The sequence below is a fragment of the Populus alba genome, chromosome 12 (genome assembly GCF_005239225.2).
Source record: "Populus alba chromosome 12, ASM523922v2, whole genome shotgun sequence".
Classification (NCBI taxonomy): Eukaryota; Viridiplantae; Streptophyta; class Magnoliopsida; order Malpighiales; family Salicaceae; genus Populus; species Populus alba.
Genome location: NC_133295.1, coordinates 11,665,780 through 11,685,611, shown reverse-complemented (window position 1 = coordinate 11,685,611; position 19,832 = coordinate 11,665,780). Strand labels below are relative to the sequence as shown.

At 31.9% G+C, this 19,832-nt stretch overlaps 3 protein-coding genes across 6 annotated transcripts; 1 reads left to right on the top strand and 2 right to left on the bottom strand.

The window, feature by feature from the left end:
• The first annotated feature begins 55 nt into the window (after window positions 1-55).
• On the top strand, window positions 56-2,827 carry LOC118044709 (large ribosomal subunit protein uL22y). Its single transcript, XM_035053147.2, has 7 exons — window positions 56-173; window positions 404-440; window positions 539-579; window positions 1,855-2,085; window positions 2,192-2,294; window positions 2,391-2,458; window positions 2,570-2,827. Exons 1-7 carry the CDS (start codon window positions 171-173, stop codon window positions 2,630-2,632), a joined length of 546 nt encoding a protein of 181 aa, XP_034909038.1. The 5' UTR covers window positions 56-170; the 3' UTR covers window positions 2,633-2,827.
• A 345-nt stretch (window positions 2,828-3,172) lies between these two features.
• LOC118044708 (UPF0235 protein At5g63440) lies at window positions 3,173-6,911 on the bottom strand. 3 transcript variants are annotated; one of them, XM_035053145.2, is made up of 7 exons: window positions 6,476-6,911; window positions 6,192-6,292; window positions 5,656-5,809; window positions 5,370-5,463; window positions 4,194-4,318; window positions 4,046-4,114; window positions 3,173-3,472 (listed from the first exon to the last, which is right to left on the bottom strand). In XM_035053145.2, exons 2-7 carry the CDS (start codon window positions 6,287-6,289, stop codon window positions 3,413-3,415), a joined length of 600 nt encoding a protein of 199 aa, XP_034909036.1. In that variant the 5' UTR covers window positions 6,290-6,292; window positions 6,476-6,911; the 3' UTR covers window positions 3,173-3,412. The 3 variants fall into 3 exon arrangements, with proteins under 3 accessions (XP_034909036.1, XP_034909034.1, XP_034909035.1); XM_035053143.2 differs by having other exon boundaries at window positions 6,192-6,306; window positions 6,476-6,906; XM_035053144.2 differs by having other exon boundaries at window positions 4,230-4,318; window positions 6,192-6,306; window positions 6,476-6,903.
• Window positions 6,912-8,245: 1,334 nt separating this feature from the next.
• Window positions 8,246-10,567, bottom strand: LOC118044711 (elongation factor 1-delta 1). 2 transcript variants are annotated; one of them, XM_035053148.2, is made up of 8 exons: window positions 10,412-10,567; window positions 10,218-10,313; window positions 9,951-10,067; window positions 9,736-9,829; window positions 9,458-9,590; window positions 9,169-9,282; window positions 8,566-8,727; window positions 8,246-8,474 (listed from the first exon to the last, which is right to left on the bottom strand). In XM_035053148.2, coding segments are annotated over exons 2-8 (708 nt in total). In that variant the 5' UTR covers window positions 10,304-10,313; window positions 10,412-10,567; the 3' UTR covers window positions 8,246-8,472. The 2 variants fall into 2 exon arrangements, with proteins under 2 accessions (XP_034909039.1, XP_034909040.1); XM_035053149.2 differs by having other exon boundaries at window positions 10,218-10,479.
• Window positions 10,568-19,832: the final 9,265 nt, after the last annotated feature.

The window sequence follows — 19,832 nt, the reverse complement described above, 5'->3', positions numbered from 1 at the left end:
GGCCCAGATGAAATGGGCCTGCCTCTTATTTGAAAGAGCCGAAACAAAGAGAAACCCTAGCTCCCTTTTATTAGGGTTTTTACTTTTTAGCTAAAACTCTCATGTCTCCTCTTATTACTGCGGGCATTTCTATTTTGGTGGCCACACAAGTGTAGACAGAAGCTGCAGCAATGGTGGGTTTGTTTAGCTCTGCGTTTTTTTAAAGTTTGGAAGTAGAAATGAAGAGTTTTTCTTTTAGAAGTAGTTAAAAAGCTTAGATCTTTGCGGGTTTGTTGTGTTTTAATTTTTTTGTGGGACAACACAAGGAAGATACTCTCTTAGAATTAGTGCAAAAAGTTTAGATCTTAGTGGGTGTTTCCTTTCTTCTGGTTTCTTATGGGATCTGTTTTGTTAATCTTTTCAGGTGAAGTATTCAAGAGAACCAGATAACCCCACCAAGTGTAAGAACGTGAAAGTGTCAATCTTTTCTTTTTTATTTAAATTATTCTTTTTGTTGAGAAAGTGAAATCTGATTTTAGTGTTACGGTTACTATTTCAGCCTGCAAAGCTAGGGGATCTGATCTCCGCGTTCACTTCAAGGTATGTTGAAAGTTCTACACTGCTTCAATGTTTTGTCTGTGGAATTTAATGTGGTGTTGTTGATTTTGTTGTGTCTAATTGATTGTAGTTTTGCTACCAAAGCTTTGTTAATTTGATCGTGCATGCTGCCGCAGTAAACACTTTACCTTGTGTATCTATGTTGAATATATTACGGAGTCATTTATTCTATATAGTATATTGGCATAATGGCTTCCCATTGCTGCTCTTTCTGAACCTAAAATAATTCTGCTTGTGGGTTGTTGATCGTCAGTTTTTCAGAAGCTTGCTACTTCTCTACTATATTTGTTGCCACGGTTTGAATTTGCTGTCTCCAGTTGATATATATGAATAGCCTTAAATGTATTGATTGAAGTGGATTCTAGCTATAATCTGAAATAGTCAGTGTGCAATTGGTTGAAATTTCATGATATGCCAAAACTGTTTTCCTTCCATCATCTAAACAGTTTGTTCTGCTTTCTATGGTAATTAATGAGAGCTTTCAGCTTCTTCAATGGAAATTTGTCTTTTATTTTTTGTTTCATGCAAAATATTTTAGTGTCGCTCAATTCAGATTCCTGCATAGTGGATTAGGGCTTATTAAAATGTACATGTGACATTAAAATATTTTAAGACAGAGAGGGTCTTGCCGTGCAATGTAAGCCAACTTTTTATTGCTTCTTCTAGGTTTCAGTTTCGTTTCTTAGTCAGCATGGAGGAGGATTGAGCTCATGAATGGACTTCTCATGAGCTTCAGTAGACTTGTATAGTTGTATTCCCCATTATCTGATTTTGATTTATTTACTGCTGAGGGTTCAGTAATTGCATTGTCTTTAGAGCTTAATTGGACTAGTCAAATGTGCATTAGAGTGATATGGTTAATGGGTCGAACTGAAGCGAACAAGATGAGCCCCTCAATCTTTGAAATATGTCTACAAAATAAGTTCTTTATTTTTATTTTTTCTTTTCTATTTTTTTGTGTTGTGAGTATGATCCTCTGTGCACTCGTGCTCAGGGTTTCCTTTTCCTGTGAGACTAGATTAAGAGCTGTTATTGGCCCTGGTACGTATTATTTTGTGACAATAGGACAACTTGTTATATGAGTGATATTTAAGTTTTTTTAAAATTTGATTGTATGAGTTTGGTTCATGCGGTTGAAGTTGCTCTATGATTGCACATTCAGTTCTCCAACCTCTATGAAGCAGCACCATGACTTTCACTCTGTTGAAATTACCAAAATGGCTGTGCTGACTACAATGTTTCCATTCTCTATCTCAGAATACAAGAGAGACTGCTTTTTCAATCCGGAAATTGCCTTTGGGCAAGGCTAAAGGGTACTTGGAGGATGTTTTGGCACACAAGCAAGCTATTCCATTCCGCCGCTTTTGTCGTGGTGTTGGGCGAACTGCTCAAGCTAAGAACCGCCATTCAAATGGACAAGGGCGGTGGCCTGCTAAATCTGCTAAATTCATCCTTGATTTGCTGAAGAATGCCGAAAGCAATGCTGAGGTAGCTACTTTTCCTGTTATGTGTGTGATTTTACTCTTATATTTCCGTCATGTCCTCGTGGATTTCCTATACAATGTTGTGTAAATTTTGTCTACTCATTGTTTAGGTAAAAGGTTTGGATGTCGATGCACTTTACATATCACATATCCAAGTCAATCAAGCCCAAAAACAGCGTCGTCGTACTTACCGTGCCCATGGAAGGATCAATCGTGAGTCCATACTTTTAGCCATCAAGTTTTTTTTATCTGTTTGTCATTTCTATTTGAGCACCTGCACTTAATAGTGATGTATGATTTATTTGGCAGCTTACATGTCATCGCCTTGCCACATTGAGTTGACTTTGTCAGAGAAGGAAGAGCCTGTCAAGAAAGAGGTAATACTCTGACAATTTTAGTAATGTTGCAAAGGGTAGAACTGTTGTGTTTTTGCTTATTTGATGTTGTGGTTTTGCACCTTACATAGAATGTCCTTTTCTTTTTTCTAGGCTGATACTCAGATTGCTCCAAGGAAGCCCAAGGGTGCTCTTCGCAGTGGAGCTTCCTCCTGAAAAGCGTTGGGGTGATCCAGGATTATGGCTCCATTAGAAAATTTTTGTTTTTCTTCTGTTTCAGCTGCCTATCGAATATAATTTTTTTCAAAAAGATTTTCTTACAATGTTACTCAACTTTTTTCCCAATTGGTGGTGGTTTGGGCAACCATGAATCCCATAGACATTCAATGAAATTCCATATTGATGGTAGAATCACTGATCTCTGTCATTAAACAGTTAGTGTTTTCTACTTAGCTTTTTTTAGGAACAACTTGATTTTGTTTCTCTTTTTGTTTGCTTCGAACAAAAATCTAGGTCTAGTGAGAAGGATGATGTTGCTGCTGCTTCGATACGAAGTGCCCGTTCCTGATTTGAGTGATTGTGCCTTTTCTATCATTATCGCACAGCTTCACCCTTTTCATTATTCTTCATGTGAGAATAACTTCGTGTGGCAATAAATCTTGCTTCTGTGTTCACCAACTCTTCACCAGCAGAGTCTTTTACTAGCATGGCTAGTCAGGGCGGAAATTTGGAGACTGCGATACAGATCGTGCACGCTGGTAAAAATTCAAGTGGGCATGATTTCGTACAAGCAATCTCTTGAGCAGGTAGGTACAGGATCAATTCAATTGAGAGTTGGCTAGGTATTTCAGTCCATGATGCAATTACACCAGATGATGAGCTCTATCTCCAGTATTGGAGTTCAAACTACAAATTTTACATTTGAATTGATCACAGATAAATTAATCCAGTACAAACAAAAAAAAAACTGAAATAATTTAGAAAAATGCAGTAGCTTCAGGGTTGTACAGCTTCTAGTAGTTTTTCATAAACCTGTCTAGCAGATAGGTCCTCCACCTGGTAAAAGAATAAAAGTTAATTAAACTGGAGACAAGCTTCTAGGAGCAGAATCATGGATACGTAAAAGTTCCCTGTAAATGCACACTTGTTGACAATTTGAGGAAAAATTAAGGCAGGCGCCAAATATAATGCTTCTCTTGTTTACATTGGCAACTTTCCTAGAGACAGTAGATTAATTTGGACTGGTTTGGATTGAAAGGTCATCTGAGGGCAACCAGCTTAGATGATTTACATGGAAATCAGCTAATTTGAACAGAGGTTTTCCAAGTTTTATCAATTATACCATACTTAATATTACTAGTTCTATTCCATTTAAGCTGGAAATCTACAAAAACTCTGTATTCAAAGAAGCTAATGAATTGTCTAAGCAGTATCAGAATTCAGAAGCATAATTTTCCATAAAACAAGTTGATCTCAAACATGTGGCATTGTATAAAGTTCACCGGGTCTAAAACAAAACTTCCATCTAACAAAGATTTTACAGATTAAATGAAGATGCAAGCACACATGCACGCATTCAGCATGCACTCCTAAGCTTGTGAAAAAACAGAACTTTTCGATTTTACTTACAACAAGCAGCTTGGATTTGTTATTCCATCCTCTTTGAAGAGTCATCTGGCTCAACCTCAGACCCAAAACCTGTGTGAAGGCAAATCATGTTAAACTTGGCACATTAATTTGATGATATAAGATTCTGTGCCTAATTTTACTATCCTACCAATTTAAAAAATAGGATTGTGATGGACAAGCATACCCTGCCCATGAATTCCAAAAGTTCATTGTTAGCTTCTCCACGGGCAGCAGGTGCAGCTACAGTAACTCGAACATCATCAGCATTCACTCCTGGAAAGAAATATATCAAGCATAATGATCATAAATAAAAAATCAATACATTACCATGTCATGCAAAGTACTAGATAAGACAATTACATTGTTCTTTTCAATCACCTTTCTGAAATTTCCTTCATGCAACTATAAGTCAAACATCTTAATGCGCATTTCTATGAAATATTTGTGTTTGTATGCTACATTTTGTATGCATTCAAGCATATCACTGTTTGTGGGTATGAAACATAGGTGGTTTGTTCCTGTCCAGAATCTCTTCTGTTTTCATGGATATGAGGTCAAATTAAAGAGCCCAAACAAGAGATGAGGGGTGTTGCATAGACACAGGATGACAACAGAGGAAACACTACATTAGTTAACTTGAGAAAAGTATAACAAAAGGCATCCCACTTTTTCCATTTCCACTATAATTCATTTTTTACTCAATTTTTGGTGAGCGAAGAAGTGATTATAATTAAGGGATGTACTGTGCCAGGGAGATACTATCAATTCTGCTGTCAGCTCTGAACTCCATATAGATAACTCCAGATACTTCATCAGTAAAAGGAGAAGGGAATTAGGGTCACAAGATACCCTCAACGAGACCATCTAATTTCCAAGACACAAGCGCCAAGGCTACGTAAACAACCACATTACTACAATAACAGGGTCTTTTTTGCTCAATATTCCTAAATTTCCACTCAGCTCTCTCCATCCCTGCTCCTCTCTCTTCCACTTCATACGAAGAGATACATCCATTTATATTATTTGTATATACATGTGCATAGTGTGCGCCACTTCATGCATGGACAGAACTCAACATCCATGGGATATATAGGTGCCGAATTTAATTCAACTGCATCTTGCATGTAAGGCAGGCAGGCAGACACATGAGCCAACAGACTTACAGGCATATCAGTAACAAGTTTAATTGATTGACATCATTCATTCATAATTGTATAACCAGTCACAGAAAGGTCATGTCCATTTAAATGAGAACAAGACAGAGAAGCAATCCAAATAATATCAAAGATGTGCAGATCAAGCCAGTAAGTAAAGATGACATTACTTGTTATTGCTGATCTTTGTGCACGGTCTTCAACCTCTATGGCCACCTGCACAAGTCCTCCTAATTGTGATATGCAAGGGGGCACTGGAGCATCCTACAGCATATGCCGGAAAACCATAAGAGGAAATTTATAATATTTTATAATTTTTATGCATAAACATCACCCACTTACAAAAAAAAGGCAAGAAATTATATGCTCAATGAACATTGGATAAAGTCTCCTAATTTATTATGTAAGAGATTTGGATGGTGGAACACTCAAAATCTTAACAATAATTATTTGTACCTGGGGGTTTGTTTCGGCAGCAACTGTGCTAAGAGCACCATCTATAACATATATAAAAGAAGCAAATTCCAGATCTTCTTCTGCTCGATAGCAAACAAACAACCCACAGCCCATGCAATTCATTCGAAATTGCTTCTCCAATTTCCCTTCACCCCTGGACAGCATGATGCAGAATCATAATGAGTTCTAATGCAACTGTAATCTATCTATAACTGAAATCTCAAGAACATAATGTTTACACTAAAAAAACACACCCTTGCAAGTATATTTACTACTTCAGCATTTCAACATACAGCAAGCAACAAATGCCGCCAGCATGTAGATGGCAATGAATGAATAGACAGTTCAACATAATATTTAGCTTTAAAGATTCACTGCCATTTCTAATTTCAAGCCTTTACCCCTCCCAGCATCCTACACTTGTAAAATAAAATTAGGAAATAAAAACAGAGAGAGAAAACACAGAACAATCTTAACCTTCCATTTAGGTTTCCAAATAGTAAGAATAAAAATTTTTAAAAAAAAATCCTAGGTACCTTTTCAAGACAACTTTTCCAGCCTCGTCAACGTGAAGCCTTGCAAGATGCTTCTTCTTGTCCAATGCATAAGCTTTGTCAGTCTTCCTTTTCGGCATTTTCTGCAATTGCGTATCTTATAACAAACATATTTCAGTATTTTTAATTATTCTTTTAGTACAGTTGTCTAAGATTAAACAATTAATTAGAACAAAAATAATCAAAGAATTAAGTAATTGACTTTTCATATAATTTTTATGGAATAAAGTGATTGAAAGTTAAGAAGAAAGGGAAGAGAGAAGAACCAGTGATGAGGACGTGGGAGCCACAATGCTTGCAATAGTAGACGAAGAGATCGGAGTCTGGTCCGTCGGGAGCTGCGTCCTCGCTTGAGTACGTGTGCGTTGTCCTCTTCGGCATCTCTTTCTCTCTCACTTGAAATCCACGACTAGGATGAATCCTCCACTAATCAATCAAATTCGGAGCAAACAAGGAAGGTAGAGAGAGAGAAAGTTGTAGAACCTTCAAGCTTTCAACACCCGTCAAAAATCATAAACAGCGAAACGACGTCGTAACACACATCACGCAGTTTTATTTTTACCACAACAAAGGACACTTCTTGCGCCGTCTGTGGTCGTGCCGATGCTGATGTCCTCGATTTTTTTTCTAGGAAAAAAGACATGGTTTGGCATTGCAAAACCATGTGTCATTCTTTCGGTGGCCTGGAACGATAACAATCAAAATTTAGGCAAACAATGGATTCCCTCAAACGCAACGCTGCACGTTGAATAAAGAAAAAAATTAACATTAAAACAAATTTAGTATTGTTATTAAATTTCACCATTTAAAATCAATTATTTAATTTAAGGATAAAATTTAAAAAAAAAAAAAAACAAACAAAATATTCAATAAAATAATGAATTTAAAAGTAAAAAAAAAAAAAAACATTTCATGCACATGCAAAACAAATATCATAATGTTTTATAAATTACAAACATTGTTTCCTAAATAAAAATTGAATATGGCCTTAAAAAAAAATTAAAATAAAACATTCAAATTCTTGAAATTTAGTACAAGATTGAAAAAAAAAATATTGATAAATGTGATAAAGTTATATAAAAATGTATTAAAATTCTTAAAAACGAAACCTAACTTTTATGCTAATTAAATATTCATGATTTGTTTTTTTATACAAGATAGGTAGCAATTGAAAAAAAAATTGTTAAAATTCTAATAAAAACCTATAATATTATTAAACAAATACGAAAACATCTAATAAAAAAAAATTATAGTGCATTTAAATTGAATCAAAATGAACAAGCAAATTATCATTAATAAAATATTGAGATGTTTGTTTGAAATTATAATATTTTATAGAAAATAAAATATAAAAATAAATTAAAAATAAACTAAATATTTAATGATGAAATTAAAAAAAAATAGAAAAGATATACAAATAACAAAACAAAATCTAAGTTCTCGGGCCGGGCCTTAATGGCCCAGCACACTTAACCTTTAAAATAAAATAAAGTCTTAGATAGGCCCTAGCATCCAGGCCTTGTTTTTAGTAATTATACTCTCATTGATGATCAAATTGTATATTAACATAATATTTATTTCCGAACACACTGAAAAATAAAAACAAAACAAATTTATAGTGAGTGAATGTATCGTTTATTTAATGAAATGGGAATTATAAAGAAACTTTTTGCACTCTAGGTTACTATTGAAAAAACAAAGAGACAGAGATCCACAATGTTTTTTCGATCAACTTTTTTTTGTACAGATCACTTGTACAGAGATGATTAATACCTGTTCTTATGTTTTAAAAAGTACTTTTAAAAAAATATAAATTTTTTTTTATTTTAAATTAATATTTTTCAAATTATATACTGATACCAAAAATAATTTTTAAAAAATATTATTTTAATACAATTTCAAATAAAACTCATCCTACATGTCATTGAGTAGAGAAGGAGAATTGATGTTAAAAGAATTATTCACATCCATGCATTGAGCATTGAAAAACTGCTCATCAATTTTAACTGTCGTCCAGGGACCCTCTCTCTCGCCGGTGAGCTGGAATAAAATTTCATTGCCAACAAGGCTATAGAGAAAATTGTTGCCATTAGAGTTTGACACCCATTTACTAGGACCACAAATAATTAAACAAGACTACAATAAACTCAAGTTCTGAGCAACAGAAGGAAAAGAAAATATATGATCATTGCAAAGCAATGGTAGATAAATAACTTTTTCACTGCTAGAAACTCCTGCACCCATCGCCGGTGAGATCCTCAGATTCTGCAAAACAAGAAAAAAATCAACAGGTGAGCGTGAATCAGCAAACTATCAGATTCACATACACTACCATTCAAGGCTCGTCTATACTTACAGATTTTGTTGAAGGCCACGATGTCACAGCTCTGGACATACTCGTTGATGGGTTCGACTGTCAGACGTTCCTCAATAAGAGTGTCCACGGAGACCAAGTCATCAATAATTGTTAGCATGATTGTCATTTTCTTAATGCCATATCCCACAGGTACAAGCTTGGCTGCCATAGGAAACAGCATGAAAGCATCAGAAATACAAGTCAAGATCAAAAGTTTCTCCTTTTAAGGTGAGTAGAAAACTACATAACACGCATTTACAGCTTTACTGCCGATTAAACATTAATTTAAAGAAAACAAAGATACCATACCAGTACAAAACGTTCAATAAACAGATATAATGTTCCACACTAAACAGACATGATAAAAAGAGAACAGCTTGTGCACATTTAACTTTCAAGAAAATGCCTAGAGAAGCACAAACTATCCAGTGCCATCAATCAAGATTATCGATTCTTCCTTGTAGTTGCAAGGGGAACAGTTTATGCATATTAACTTTGAAGGACCTAGTAGAACACTTCAAGCGAAACAAGTACAAAAAATAGTTGTATTTGAATTTATGATTGAAAGGAAAGTTGCATTTAGTAGCTCTTCAAAAAACTTACATGCTCCCCAAAGCAGACCTTCCATCTCAACACTTCTGACTGCTTCCTCGAGCTTCTTCATGTCAGTCTCGTCATCCCATGGCTTTACATCCAACAAAACAGATGACTTGCCAGCTGAGAACAGAAAACCAAAAAGAAATTGTCATAAATTCAAGTCTGTCACTGTAAAATAACAAAAAGATGGTTAAACCAATCAAATAGAGGGCCTAAATAAATAGGCGCGACCTGGATAAAATTTTACTAAAAAAAACTCCAAAACATATCCTTCTTCTTAAAGACAGAAACTTACACTCTTTCTTCTTTGAAGAAGCCTTAATAGCAGCTGCACGTTGTTCAGCAGCCTTCTTTTCCTCCTCGGTCTCTTCACCAAACAGATCCACATCATCATCATCATCATCATCATCATCCTCATCAGCAGCAGCCTAAGAACCACCATATAAATCCCAAGAATAAGTAACAACCCATGAGGTTTTTACAAAGCAAACTAAAATAAATTCATATCTAAAACAAAGTTTAAAAATCCCACATTTACAAGAACAGTAAATCACAAGAAAAATAAAAACTTGCCTTTGTGTCAGCAGATGGAGGAGTGGCAATTGCCTCCTTTGTGATGGGAGCAGATCCCTCAACAACAACTCCACAACCTTCAGCTTCTACACCACTGCAACAGAACCCAATAGCAAAACAATTTCACTACCATCTCCATACATATAATAACTCAAATATCCGAATTCGCATCGATATTAAATTTACACAAACAAAATAATAAAGTAAGATCTTACGAGATCCTCAAGAGCGCATCAATATGAGTGTACCACCGAGACACATTCACGTATTCAGCTGCTGGTGCACTAGATAATGCTGCAAAAACAGTGAGATCGTCCTTGGAGGCTTGGTATCTGAGAAACAAAAAATAAATAAAATTACGAAACCAGTTATTAAAGAGAAATCCTTTGTCCCAGCATGGATAGCCTGCTTTCGACCGGGCCGAAACCACGAAAAGATATATAGAGAGAAAGAGTGAGGTCCCTGTTTAAAATAAAACGTACCCTGAGATGTAACTGCGGGAAAGGAGATAGTCATCGAGCTTCTTGAGGCCAGCGGCTGAGGTGAGATCGTAGAAAGCGACTGCCATTACTTAAAAGCTGAAATGAGAAATAGAAATAGATTACTAGTTAGCTTCGAATCTGGTAAGAGGAATCGCGAAGGTATGAATATGAGAATCTGTTGGGTTCGTTCGTACTTCAGAATAGAGAAGCGTCAACGGCAAGGAGGGAAAGAGGTAGGCGCAGCTTAAGGTCTAGGGTTTTTTCTGGGGAGTTAGAACGAGAATTTATATAAGGGAGAGGTGATCTGGTGTTTTGTGAGCACGGGTCATTAGACCGTCATTCTGGTTACTCAACCCAAACCGGTCCGGCAGGTACACACCGTCTTGAAGGCAGGTCCACGCTCAGTTTTTTTTAAAAAAATAGATTAAGATATAAATTTAGTTTAATTTAATATATAATATATATATATATATATATATTCAAGTTGTTTGTTTAAGAGTAGGGTTGTTGTTGCTTTTTAAAATATTTTTTATATTAAAATATATTAAAATAATATTTTTTTATTTTTAAAATCAATATATTAAAATAATTTAAAATATATAAAAATATATATTTTTTAAAAAATATATATTTTAATTTTTTAAAAAATATAAATATGACAACGTTTTCAAACCCTGGTTCGTGACCTAAGGTAACACCGGTTCTTCACTTGGTGCTTTTTTAAAAAGAAATTATTAAAATGATTTTTTTTATTTTTTTCAAAAAAGAAATTGAATGTCAGTCTAAGTTGACTTTTCCTATCTATGATTCAAGCTTTACTATAAGTTAAGTCTAAGTAATGTCTGTGACTACTGATTGAGGTACATTTAATTGTGTTCTTACTCCTACCACCCCTGTGGAATTCAAAAGTAAATAAAGGGATATTTTTCAAGATGAAGTAGAAGGAGGTTTTTAACTCGTGCTGCATTGCATGTTGGTTCATTTTTATTCCAATCTTAAAAAAATATAAAGATATTAGAAAGTTAAAAAATTAATAATATTAATAGAAAAACATTTAAAGTATGTAAATAGTCACTTTAATGAAATTATTGAGATAGCGATGCATTGAATTGCCTTCAACTAGCTATAGTTTACCTAAGAAACTCGCTAACTGGAATACAAGATCATCATGTAATCCATATTAAAATAGGATAGGAAACCCAATTATAATGAACAGATATTAAAAGTCGAAAGTGAAAATAAAATTAAAAAAAGTGGCTTGAGCAAACCTACATCGATGATTAACCCAACATCGCAGGTTTAGCCAAATATTTTCAAACATTAAAAAAAAAAAGAGGTCAAGCAACACTAGGATTTTAAAAAATGTAAAAAAAAAAAACATTCAATAGCATACTCGATTGTATCTTCTCATGGATCGAAAACTCATCTAGATCTCTAAAAAATCAGGTTTAGATGTTGTTATACTATGTCCCATTAATGATTTTACTGTTGGAAATACACCGGCTCTCCATAATATGTCAATAACAAACAAAAAAATCAAATTGAAAAAGAAAAAAAATCACAGGAAAAGAAATTTGTTGCCAGTATATTAGTTGTTGCTCTGCTATGTGCTATCCATGACGCTATTATAGAAAATACTTTTATTTGGAGATAGTGATGGTGTAGATGCATTTTATGCTTTTAACCTAACTCGAATATTTTTACATTTGATAAAAACATTATTATTGATCTGTTGCGAAGCGCAGACACATATACTAGTTATTATATTATTGCATGATAATTATTTTTTAAAATACTATTTTTTAAAAATAAATTGAGATAATATTTTTATCTTTTAAAATTTATTTTTTATATCATTACATCTAAATAATACAAAAACATCAAAACATATTAATTTAAATTAAAAAAATATTAATTGATTTTTTTATTGACACAGTAACATTAGGTCTGGGTTTGGTTGCCCAGTGAACCCAACAACAATTTTTGACTAGACACAGAAAAGGCAATGCCTCCTACAAGTGTTACAGTATCGTTCACAGTGCAAACATTTTTTATCTACAGTGTGGTCCACGATATAATGAGTTTATATCCACAACAAATATATAGTGTTTTTTTCCATACGTTTTAAAGTATAATATAATTTCTTTTATCTTTTATAACTTATTTACTTTCGATATGTTCTCTAACTAGTCATTTGGATTTAAAAAATCTCATTTTGACTTATACTAACATATTGGCTCGTGTTTCGCAACAAGTTAATATTTTTTTTAAATGTTAAAAAAAAATATTAAAAATATAGAAAATGCTTTAAGACCTTTGGGTCTGGTGGTTATGCCAAATTAAAAGACTTGGATCTGACGACAATGCTAGACCCTTGCCCGAGTCTTGAAACGTTGATAGACCCAGTTCAAGTTATGGCAACATGCCAAATCCATGTGCCTTGGTCTGCACCGAACATGGCTGCCAGACTCAAGGCTCTTGGGCCTAGTATTATTGACAAACTCAAGTACTTTAGGTTTGTTGTGGTACCGAGACCCAAGCAACTTGGGTTCGACAACCCTTGCAAGACCTAAGCAAACAACAAACAGAGGATAATTATGCACTTTAATTGTCAAGAGAGAGAAAAGAAAAGAAAAACGCAAATAATCGATCACTAGTGGCAATCCATCTATGATATCTTTACATGCGCCACACCACGTGGAAGAGAGCATATTTGCGTATTTATCTAGACGGTGTATGACCATATTTGACCACCGGGAGTTATCTCACTAGTGGCGAGGGTGCCGCCCACTTATTAGAGAATGTGAAACACGCACCAATAGTTTTTCAAATAAAAAATAGAAAAGATAACATGAAAATATTAAAATGCTCTCATGATCCACTAAATTATACACCATACCCAATTCAATTTCACTGAAAAATATCCTTTATAATCCTCTTTATTAAACATTATATTCAAATAAATTTTACCGTCGCAAACCACAATAATTTATATCTAAAGATAAAGTGAAAACCATGACATTTAGGGACAAACAGCTTTTTGCACAATTTCAATTTTTTTTTTTTGCTAAAATTGAGTTTGGTTTGTACTTTTTGGATCGTTTTGATGTGCTGATATCAAAAATGATTTTTAAAAAATAAAAAAATATTATTAGCATACTTTTCGACACGAAAAGCTATTTGAAAAGCAACAACTACCACACTTCTTTGCTTACTAAACCCTATGACTTCAACAATTTGCAGGTTTTGCTGCGCACCTTTCCAGCTTGCCTCTGCGCCTCCAACTCTTGCTGTTGAGCTTTACCTCCGGTGAATCTCCACAGGTCTCGGCACATAGGTCAATTTGCATTCATGCCTTTCCCTCTTTTTACTTACTTGTTGCTCCTTATGAGTTTGCCTTTCATGATTTGATGTTGCAGCACCTCCAATTAAGAATTTCTATGGGCCTGCATACCATTTCCTTTTCCCCCTTTTCTAACATGTTTTCTAGTTATGGGCTTTGCTTTCCCTGTTCGCTTGCTAATTACAATCTCAAAGTTCTATGTTGATTTTGTTTCTGGTTCTTCCTTTTTTTTATTTGCTAATTAACCTTTGTTTTCTAAAAATTTCCCTGCAAGTTATTTACTTTTATTTTTCACGTGCTTATCTTTTTTTTTCCCTTCAACATAAATGAAAAAAAGGGATCAAAACCTTTCTTTCACTGTTAAGAGAATCATGGGGTTTTACTGTGTTTTTTTTGTTTTTGTTTTTACCTTGGAGTGATTGAGAGTTTGAGCTTGCTTTGAAATGTTAGAGAGGCAATTCTAAAAACTGTAGGAAGAGGATGAAATGACCTTGTTAAGAAATAGTTGAAAGAGACATTGATTGGTACATTTGCGTTATTTTTTTGGTTTTTAGTTTCCAGGATGAGCATGACAAGGTTTTTCAGCAGTGCCTTTACTGTTTACTACTCTGCTTTTAACTACTAATCTGATTGCTCGGTTATTGTTTCTTTTATGACTTGATATTTGAAATAAGAGCATGTTTTATGTGAAAGAATCACAATTTCTTGCCGAAGGAAAACATTATTTCCCACCTATAAAGAGGAAAAAACTGTGTTTTTTTATTTATTTATTTGTACTCAAAATTTTTTCCCTTTAACTAGCTGCCTATTCTGGTATTAGAATGCAAAGTTTCATTTTGATCTAGGCTTATTTTTTATATAGTTGTGTTCTAATTTGATTTACCGGTTTTGTGTGTGTATTAACTAACATGGGTGGTCAAACCAGCTTGCGTGCATTTCAACTAATTTCACGGATTCAGAAATTAACAACCATGTAAGTTTTTAGTGGTTTTAAGGTTTGTGGAACCTAAAATGATAACTTCTATAAAATAAATTTAAAACCTGATCAGTTGAACTATTTTTTTTATTTTTGGACCAATGCACATGTATTTCTCAATCTTTTTTCTCAGCCATGTTTTGTTGCCCATTGTTTATTGATGTATTGTGCTTAATCAGAAGCTAGCACTTAAGTGTTCAGTGTTGCAGGGTATGCCTCTTGATGAAGATTCATATAATTATTCCGGCAATAAAGGTAGAAAAACTCCCTTCTTGTTGTCTCACTCTACCGGAATAAGCCAGGGTTCAGTTGAGTTGCAGAAGTGGCCAACTACTCTAAGAATATCGTATTTGCCTCAAGTTTGATGCCCTCGTTTGTCTAGCTTTCCTCCTTGGCCCGCTGCGCCACGCGTGCAATTTTAGGAGAGTGTATGCACCCACCTTTCCTTATATAATTAGGGTTATGTGAACATAAGCTTATAGAAATCAATTTTTTTTTTTAAGGTTTCGAAAAAAAAAAAAAGAATAATCGATTTACAACTCAAAAAAATGTTAAGGATTCTTGGTGCTGTCAATTGAAAAAAAAACATTGTTTAAGGTTTTTTAGTTTTGGGATTTACAAATCGCTGTACAAAATTAAATGTTTTTTTTCTTCAAATTAAGTACACATAGAATATTTAAATAACGTATATTTAAATAATGTTTGAGAACGTGGTATAAATCGTATTTCATAAAAAAATATTTTTTTATTAAAAATTAATTTTTTTTATATTTTTTTGGATTATTTTAATAATATAATCTTAATAATAATTTTTGAAAAATAAAAAAAATATTATTTTCATACATTTCAATATGAAAAGTACTTAGAAAAGTAATCATAATCATACTTCTAAATAAATTATGTTATAACTTAATAAATATTATTTAACAAAAATGAAATAAATTTAGTTTTAAATTAACTTTCTCGATTTGAAAAAACAAATTTTCAACCACCATCACATACCTATTTTTTGCTTAGTTCTAAATGAGAAAAGGAAGAGAATCTTAGCAACGTACGTAACCTCAGCGAAATCATGTTACAAGTGAAGAGAAAACAAATCAATTAAATACAACAAAAATTATGTTTTGATTCTTGTGAGGTTCTATGTTTGTGGAGAGGAAAAAAAAATCGTGTCGCATCGAATTTTGGGTGGAATGATTTGTTGTTTATGTTTACTTTTTTTTACAGTATACACAATGATAAATTTTGAAATTTAATTATTTTTTATTAATACTAGTGTTCAAATTAATTTATGTATATCTTAATTAAATTTAAATTATAAAAAAATTTAAATTTTACATTAACTGGTGATCTGTAATTTATAAAATTGTAAACCTTAAGAGAGTAATTTCCTGTTATAACATTGATAGTTGTTTTTTAAAATAATTATAAGCTTAATTTCTCAATAAAATTTCCATCATGAACATTTAATGTAGATAAGACATCCATTCAGTTATTTCTTATTGTAAACCTTTTTATATTTTTTTCTTAGATTTTATATTTTTAAATATTTCACATATAAATTAATATTGTTATGATTTTTAATTTTAAAAATATTTCTTCTTAGAAAAATCATGTTTTTGTGAAAAGAAAAAAGAAAAACAGATGAATAAGAAAAGAGATGCATTTTTTACTCCTCGTTTCAAAATAATAGAATCTTTACTAATCTTTATTTTTACTGCATTTATTTTTTAAAATTTAATAAACTACACTGTCAGTAAAAAGGATACATTGACTGAAAAAAAATATTTTTTCTATAATTTAAAGCTTTGTCTTTCTTACTAATACTTATTTTCACTGCAGCATAATCAAATTAAAAAATTTTAAAAAGTCATCAACATCACCAAATTAAATATTAATATCAATAAAGATTCTAAAATGCATAGTTTTTTCATTATAGTGTTTTTTTTTTTTTTTCTTTTTTTAACCTATAATATATCACTATGCACACAATAATACTTGATTTTTTTTTTTTTGTCTATAGGTTTTTTTTTTTGCTTTTTTCTGTGTTTTTTTTCTTTTAATGATTTTTTTTTTAATTTAGTTTGTTAATGTGAAATTTTTTTTTTATTTAGTTATCGTACTTTCATGATACGGATCTTGAGTTTGACGGATTAACCTGGTTTAACAAGTTAACCTTAATTTATTTTGTTTTTTTTCTTCTTTTTAATCAATTTTTTTCATTTAGTTTAATTTATTAATTTTTTTTTCATTTGACCTATCGATTTTTTTTCTATCTAGTTATCAAATTTCATGACGCAAATCCCAAGTTTGATAAGTTAACCTGATTTGACGGGTTTAACTCAGTTGATTCCGATTTTTTTTCTTTTTCCTCGTTAGTAACAGGTTTATGTCTTTTGTTTGTTTTTTTTTTTAATTAATTTTTTTCATTTAGTTTAGGTTGTTAATGTTCAAAATTTTTTTTTTAATGATTTTTTTTTGTTTAATTTAGTTTGTTAATGTGATTTTTTTTATTTAGTTATCATATTTTTATGATACAAATTTCGGGTTTGACGGGTTAACCTGAATTTTTTTTGTTTTTAGTTTAGTTTGTTAATTTTTTTTTCGTTTGACCCATTGATTTTTTTTTCTATTTAATTATCAAACTTTCATGATGTGAATCCCAAGTTTGACGGTGAATTCAGTTTATTCGGATTTTTTTCCCTTTTCCTCATTAGTAGCATGTTTATGTCTTTTGTTTGTTTTTGGTTTTTTTTAATTAATTTTTTTCATTTATTTTAGGTTGTTAATGTTTATTTTTTTCTTCTATTTAGTTATCAGACTTTCATGACACGGATCCCGGGTTTGACAATTAGCCTGGTTTGATGGGTTAACCCTTCAATTTTTTTCTCTATTTTAGTTATCAAACTTTCACAGCACGAATCAAAGGTTTGATGGCTTAACTCAGTTAATTCAACTTTTTTTTTCTTCATTAGTTTTTTTCTTTCTATTAATTTTTTTTTAATTAATTTATTTAATTATCATATTTTTATGGCATAATCTTGCAGCCAAATCCACATCTAAGGTTATTAGGTCTAGTATTGGAGCTAGACTTGCTGGGTCATGCAAGTTTAATATTATTATTATTATAAAATTATTTTTGAGTCGGGCGTTATAGCCAAACCCAAGATTCTTGAATATAGTTTTGCAGAAAAAACCTAACACTTTTAGATCTTAGTTTATTTTTTGGTATTTTTTATAAAAAAAATAACCCGAGATATCGCCCGGGTTTTGTGACTAGTGTATATCTATTTCTTGTTTTAGTCCTTATCTAATGTTAACTTTTTTTTTTTTTTTACGTTTATCTGTCCATACATTTTTCAATTTCTTTTATAAAATACAAATACTATCTTCTCGGTTCTTAGTGAAAACTTTTCATGATAATAAAATATATACCCACAATATCAAAGTTTTATTTTATCTACTTTATAAATTAACTTGAAACATAAAAAAAAAAAACAATTAAAAAAAGAGAAATATATCTTCGACCAATACCATCAAGTTAGATAGTGTATTGTGGCCTCATCTAATAATATCTATTTTTATATTTTAAAAATATTTTTTAAAAATTAATTTTTTATTTTTTAAATTAATATTTTTTTAGTATTTTCATAAATATATTAATATCAAAAATATATTTTTAAAAAATAAAAAAATTATTTTAATATATTTACAAATAAAAAATATTTTAAAACACAATAATAACCAGACTTCCACCCCGTTCATATCCCTTTTCCCATAATCAGTAGACACCCAAACAACCAGCAGACAAGGAAAAGCTGTCCACCATCACGGTTGTATGCGGGTGGGCCCACTCCTTTTATCCAACCTTCTTGCCGTTCGTCCGATAGAAATCTGACGGTAAAGATTCCACCCCACCAAAAGTCTAATCTAAATCCTACCTTTCAAAGTATCAACGCCACCATGAGCCGTCAAAAACCAAGTCGCCGTCTCTGCCTTGGCACGCGCACGTTAGCGCACTCATGCAGGAAGCTACCACCAAAAAGCTTAACAATAACGTTCATGTTAGTTACATGCAAAAAAGGCCACCCATCATAAAATTCATTCAACACCGGTCAACAACTATTTAAACAACAAATCGTAGTATAATTAAGAGTTGACTGTTACTGTGAATAAATATAGAATTGTTTGGTATCGTAGTATAATTATGTTTTTAATTTTTTAATTTTATTTTAGTTTTAAATTAATTATTTTAGTATTTCTTGATTTCTTAATATTCTGATATCAATTTTTTTAAATATTTTTTTTAATATATTTTAAAATAAAAAATACTTTAAAAATCAATCTTTACTATATTCCTAAACAAGATTTACTAAAAAAAAAATTTTTTTTCATAAACTCACACTACTCATCACCATCTGTAGATTATTTTTAGCATTTTATAGCTTAGTTAAAATTTTAAATATCTTCACAAAAACTAAAAATACTTGTTAGATTCCTTATTCTATGAAATAATTATGATATACATGCATATTAAAAAAATATTTGTAATCAATGTAATTAAGTCTGGCTTGACCTCCTAGGTTAACTTGGATTCCATAAAATGTGACTTTATCCAATTAAAATTCAAGTAATTTGCTTAATCCGATCAAAACCATAATTCATTATTTTTTTCAAAACAATATATTTTAATTTTTTATACATATAAATAAAATGAGTTGTTTTAATCAACCCAGATAACAATTTATAATTGTAATCTTAAGTCAGTCATAGATTAAAAGGAGCACAATAACTTTGTTGTGGTTTATATATAGTACAGAGATTTAGCTAGTTGTTAATTTTAAAGTATATAGAGATAAATTAAGGTACGCGCAAGCTCGTTTTAATACTCTACATGAATAAAAAAAAGAATTTATTAGATGACCCACTATCAGAAGCAACAATATGTGAAATACACCATGGTTTAAATAAATTCTGATATAATTTTTTACTATCTCGGAACAGGAGAAAACGACCAGGAGAGTTCAATTTTCAATAAAGTTTTATTAGAAAGAAAATGAACCAGGAGTCGGGGAATAAAAGAACATAACATTCCAAAATCAGGTATGTTCCCTACCTTGCCTTTAAACCACTACTTCCTCTCGAAGGACCAAACCACACCACCATGTTAAGTTGCTGCTAACCTACACCGAAAACAAACACTTAAGTTGCTATTTTACGCTGAGTAACCACGCACACCGCTTTGGTGCGCCCACCAAACACTAAAGAACAAAGAGGAGAGAAGTTAGTTCTTGGA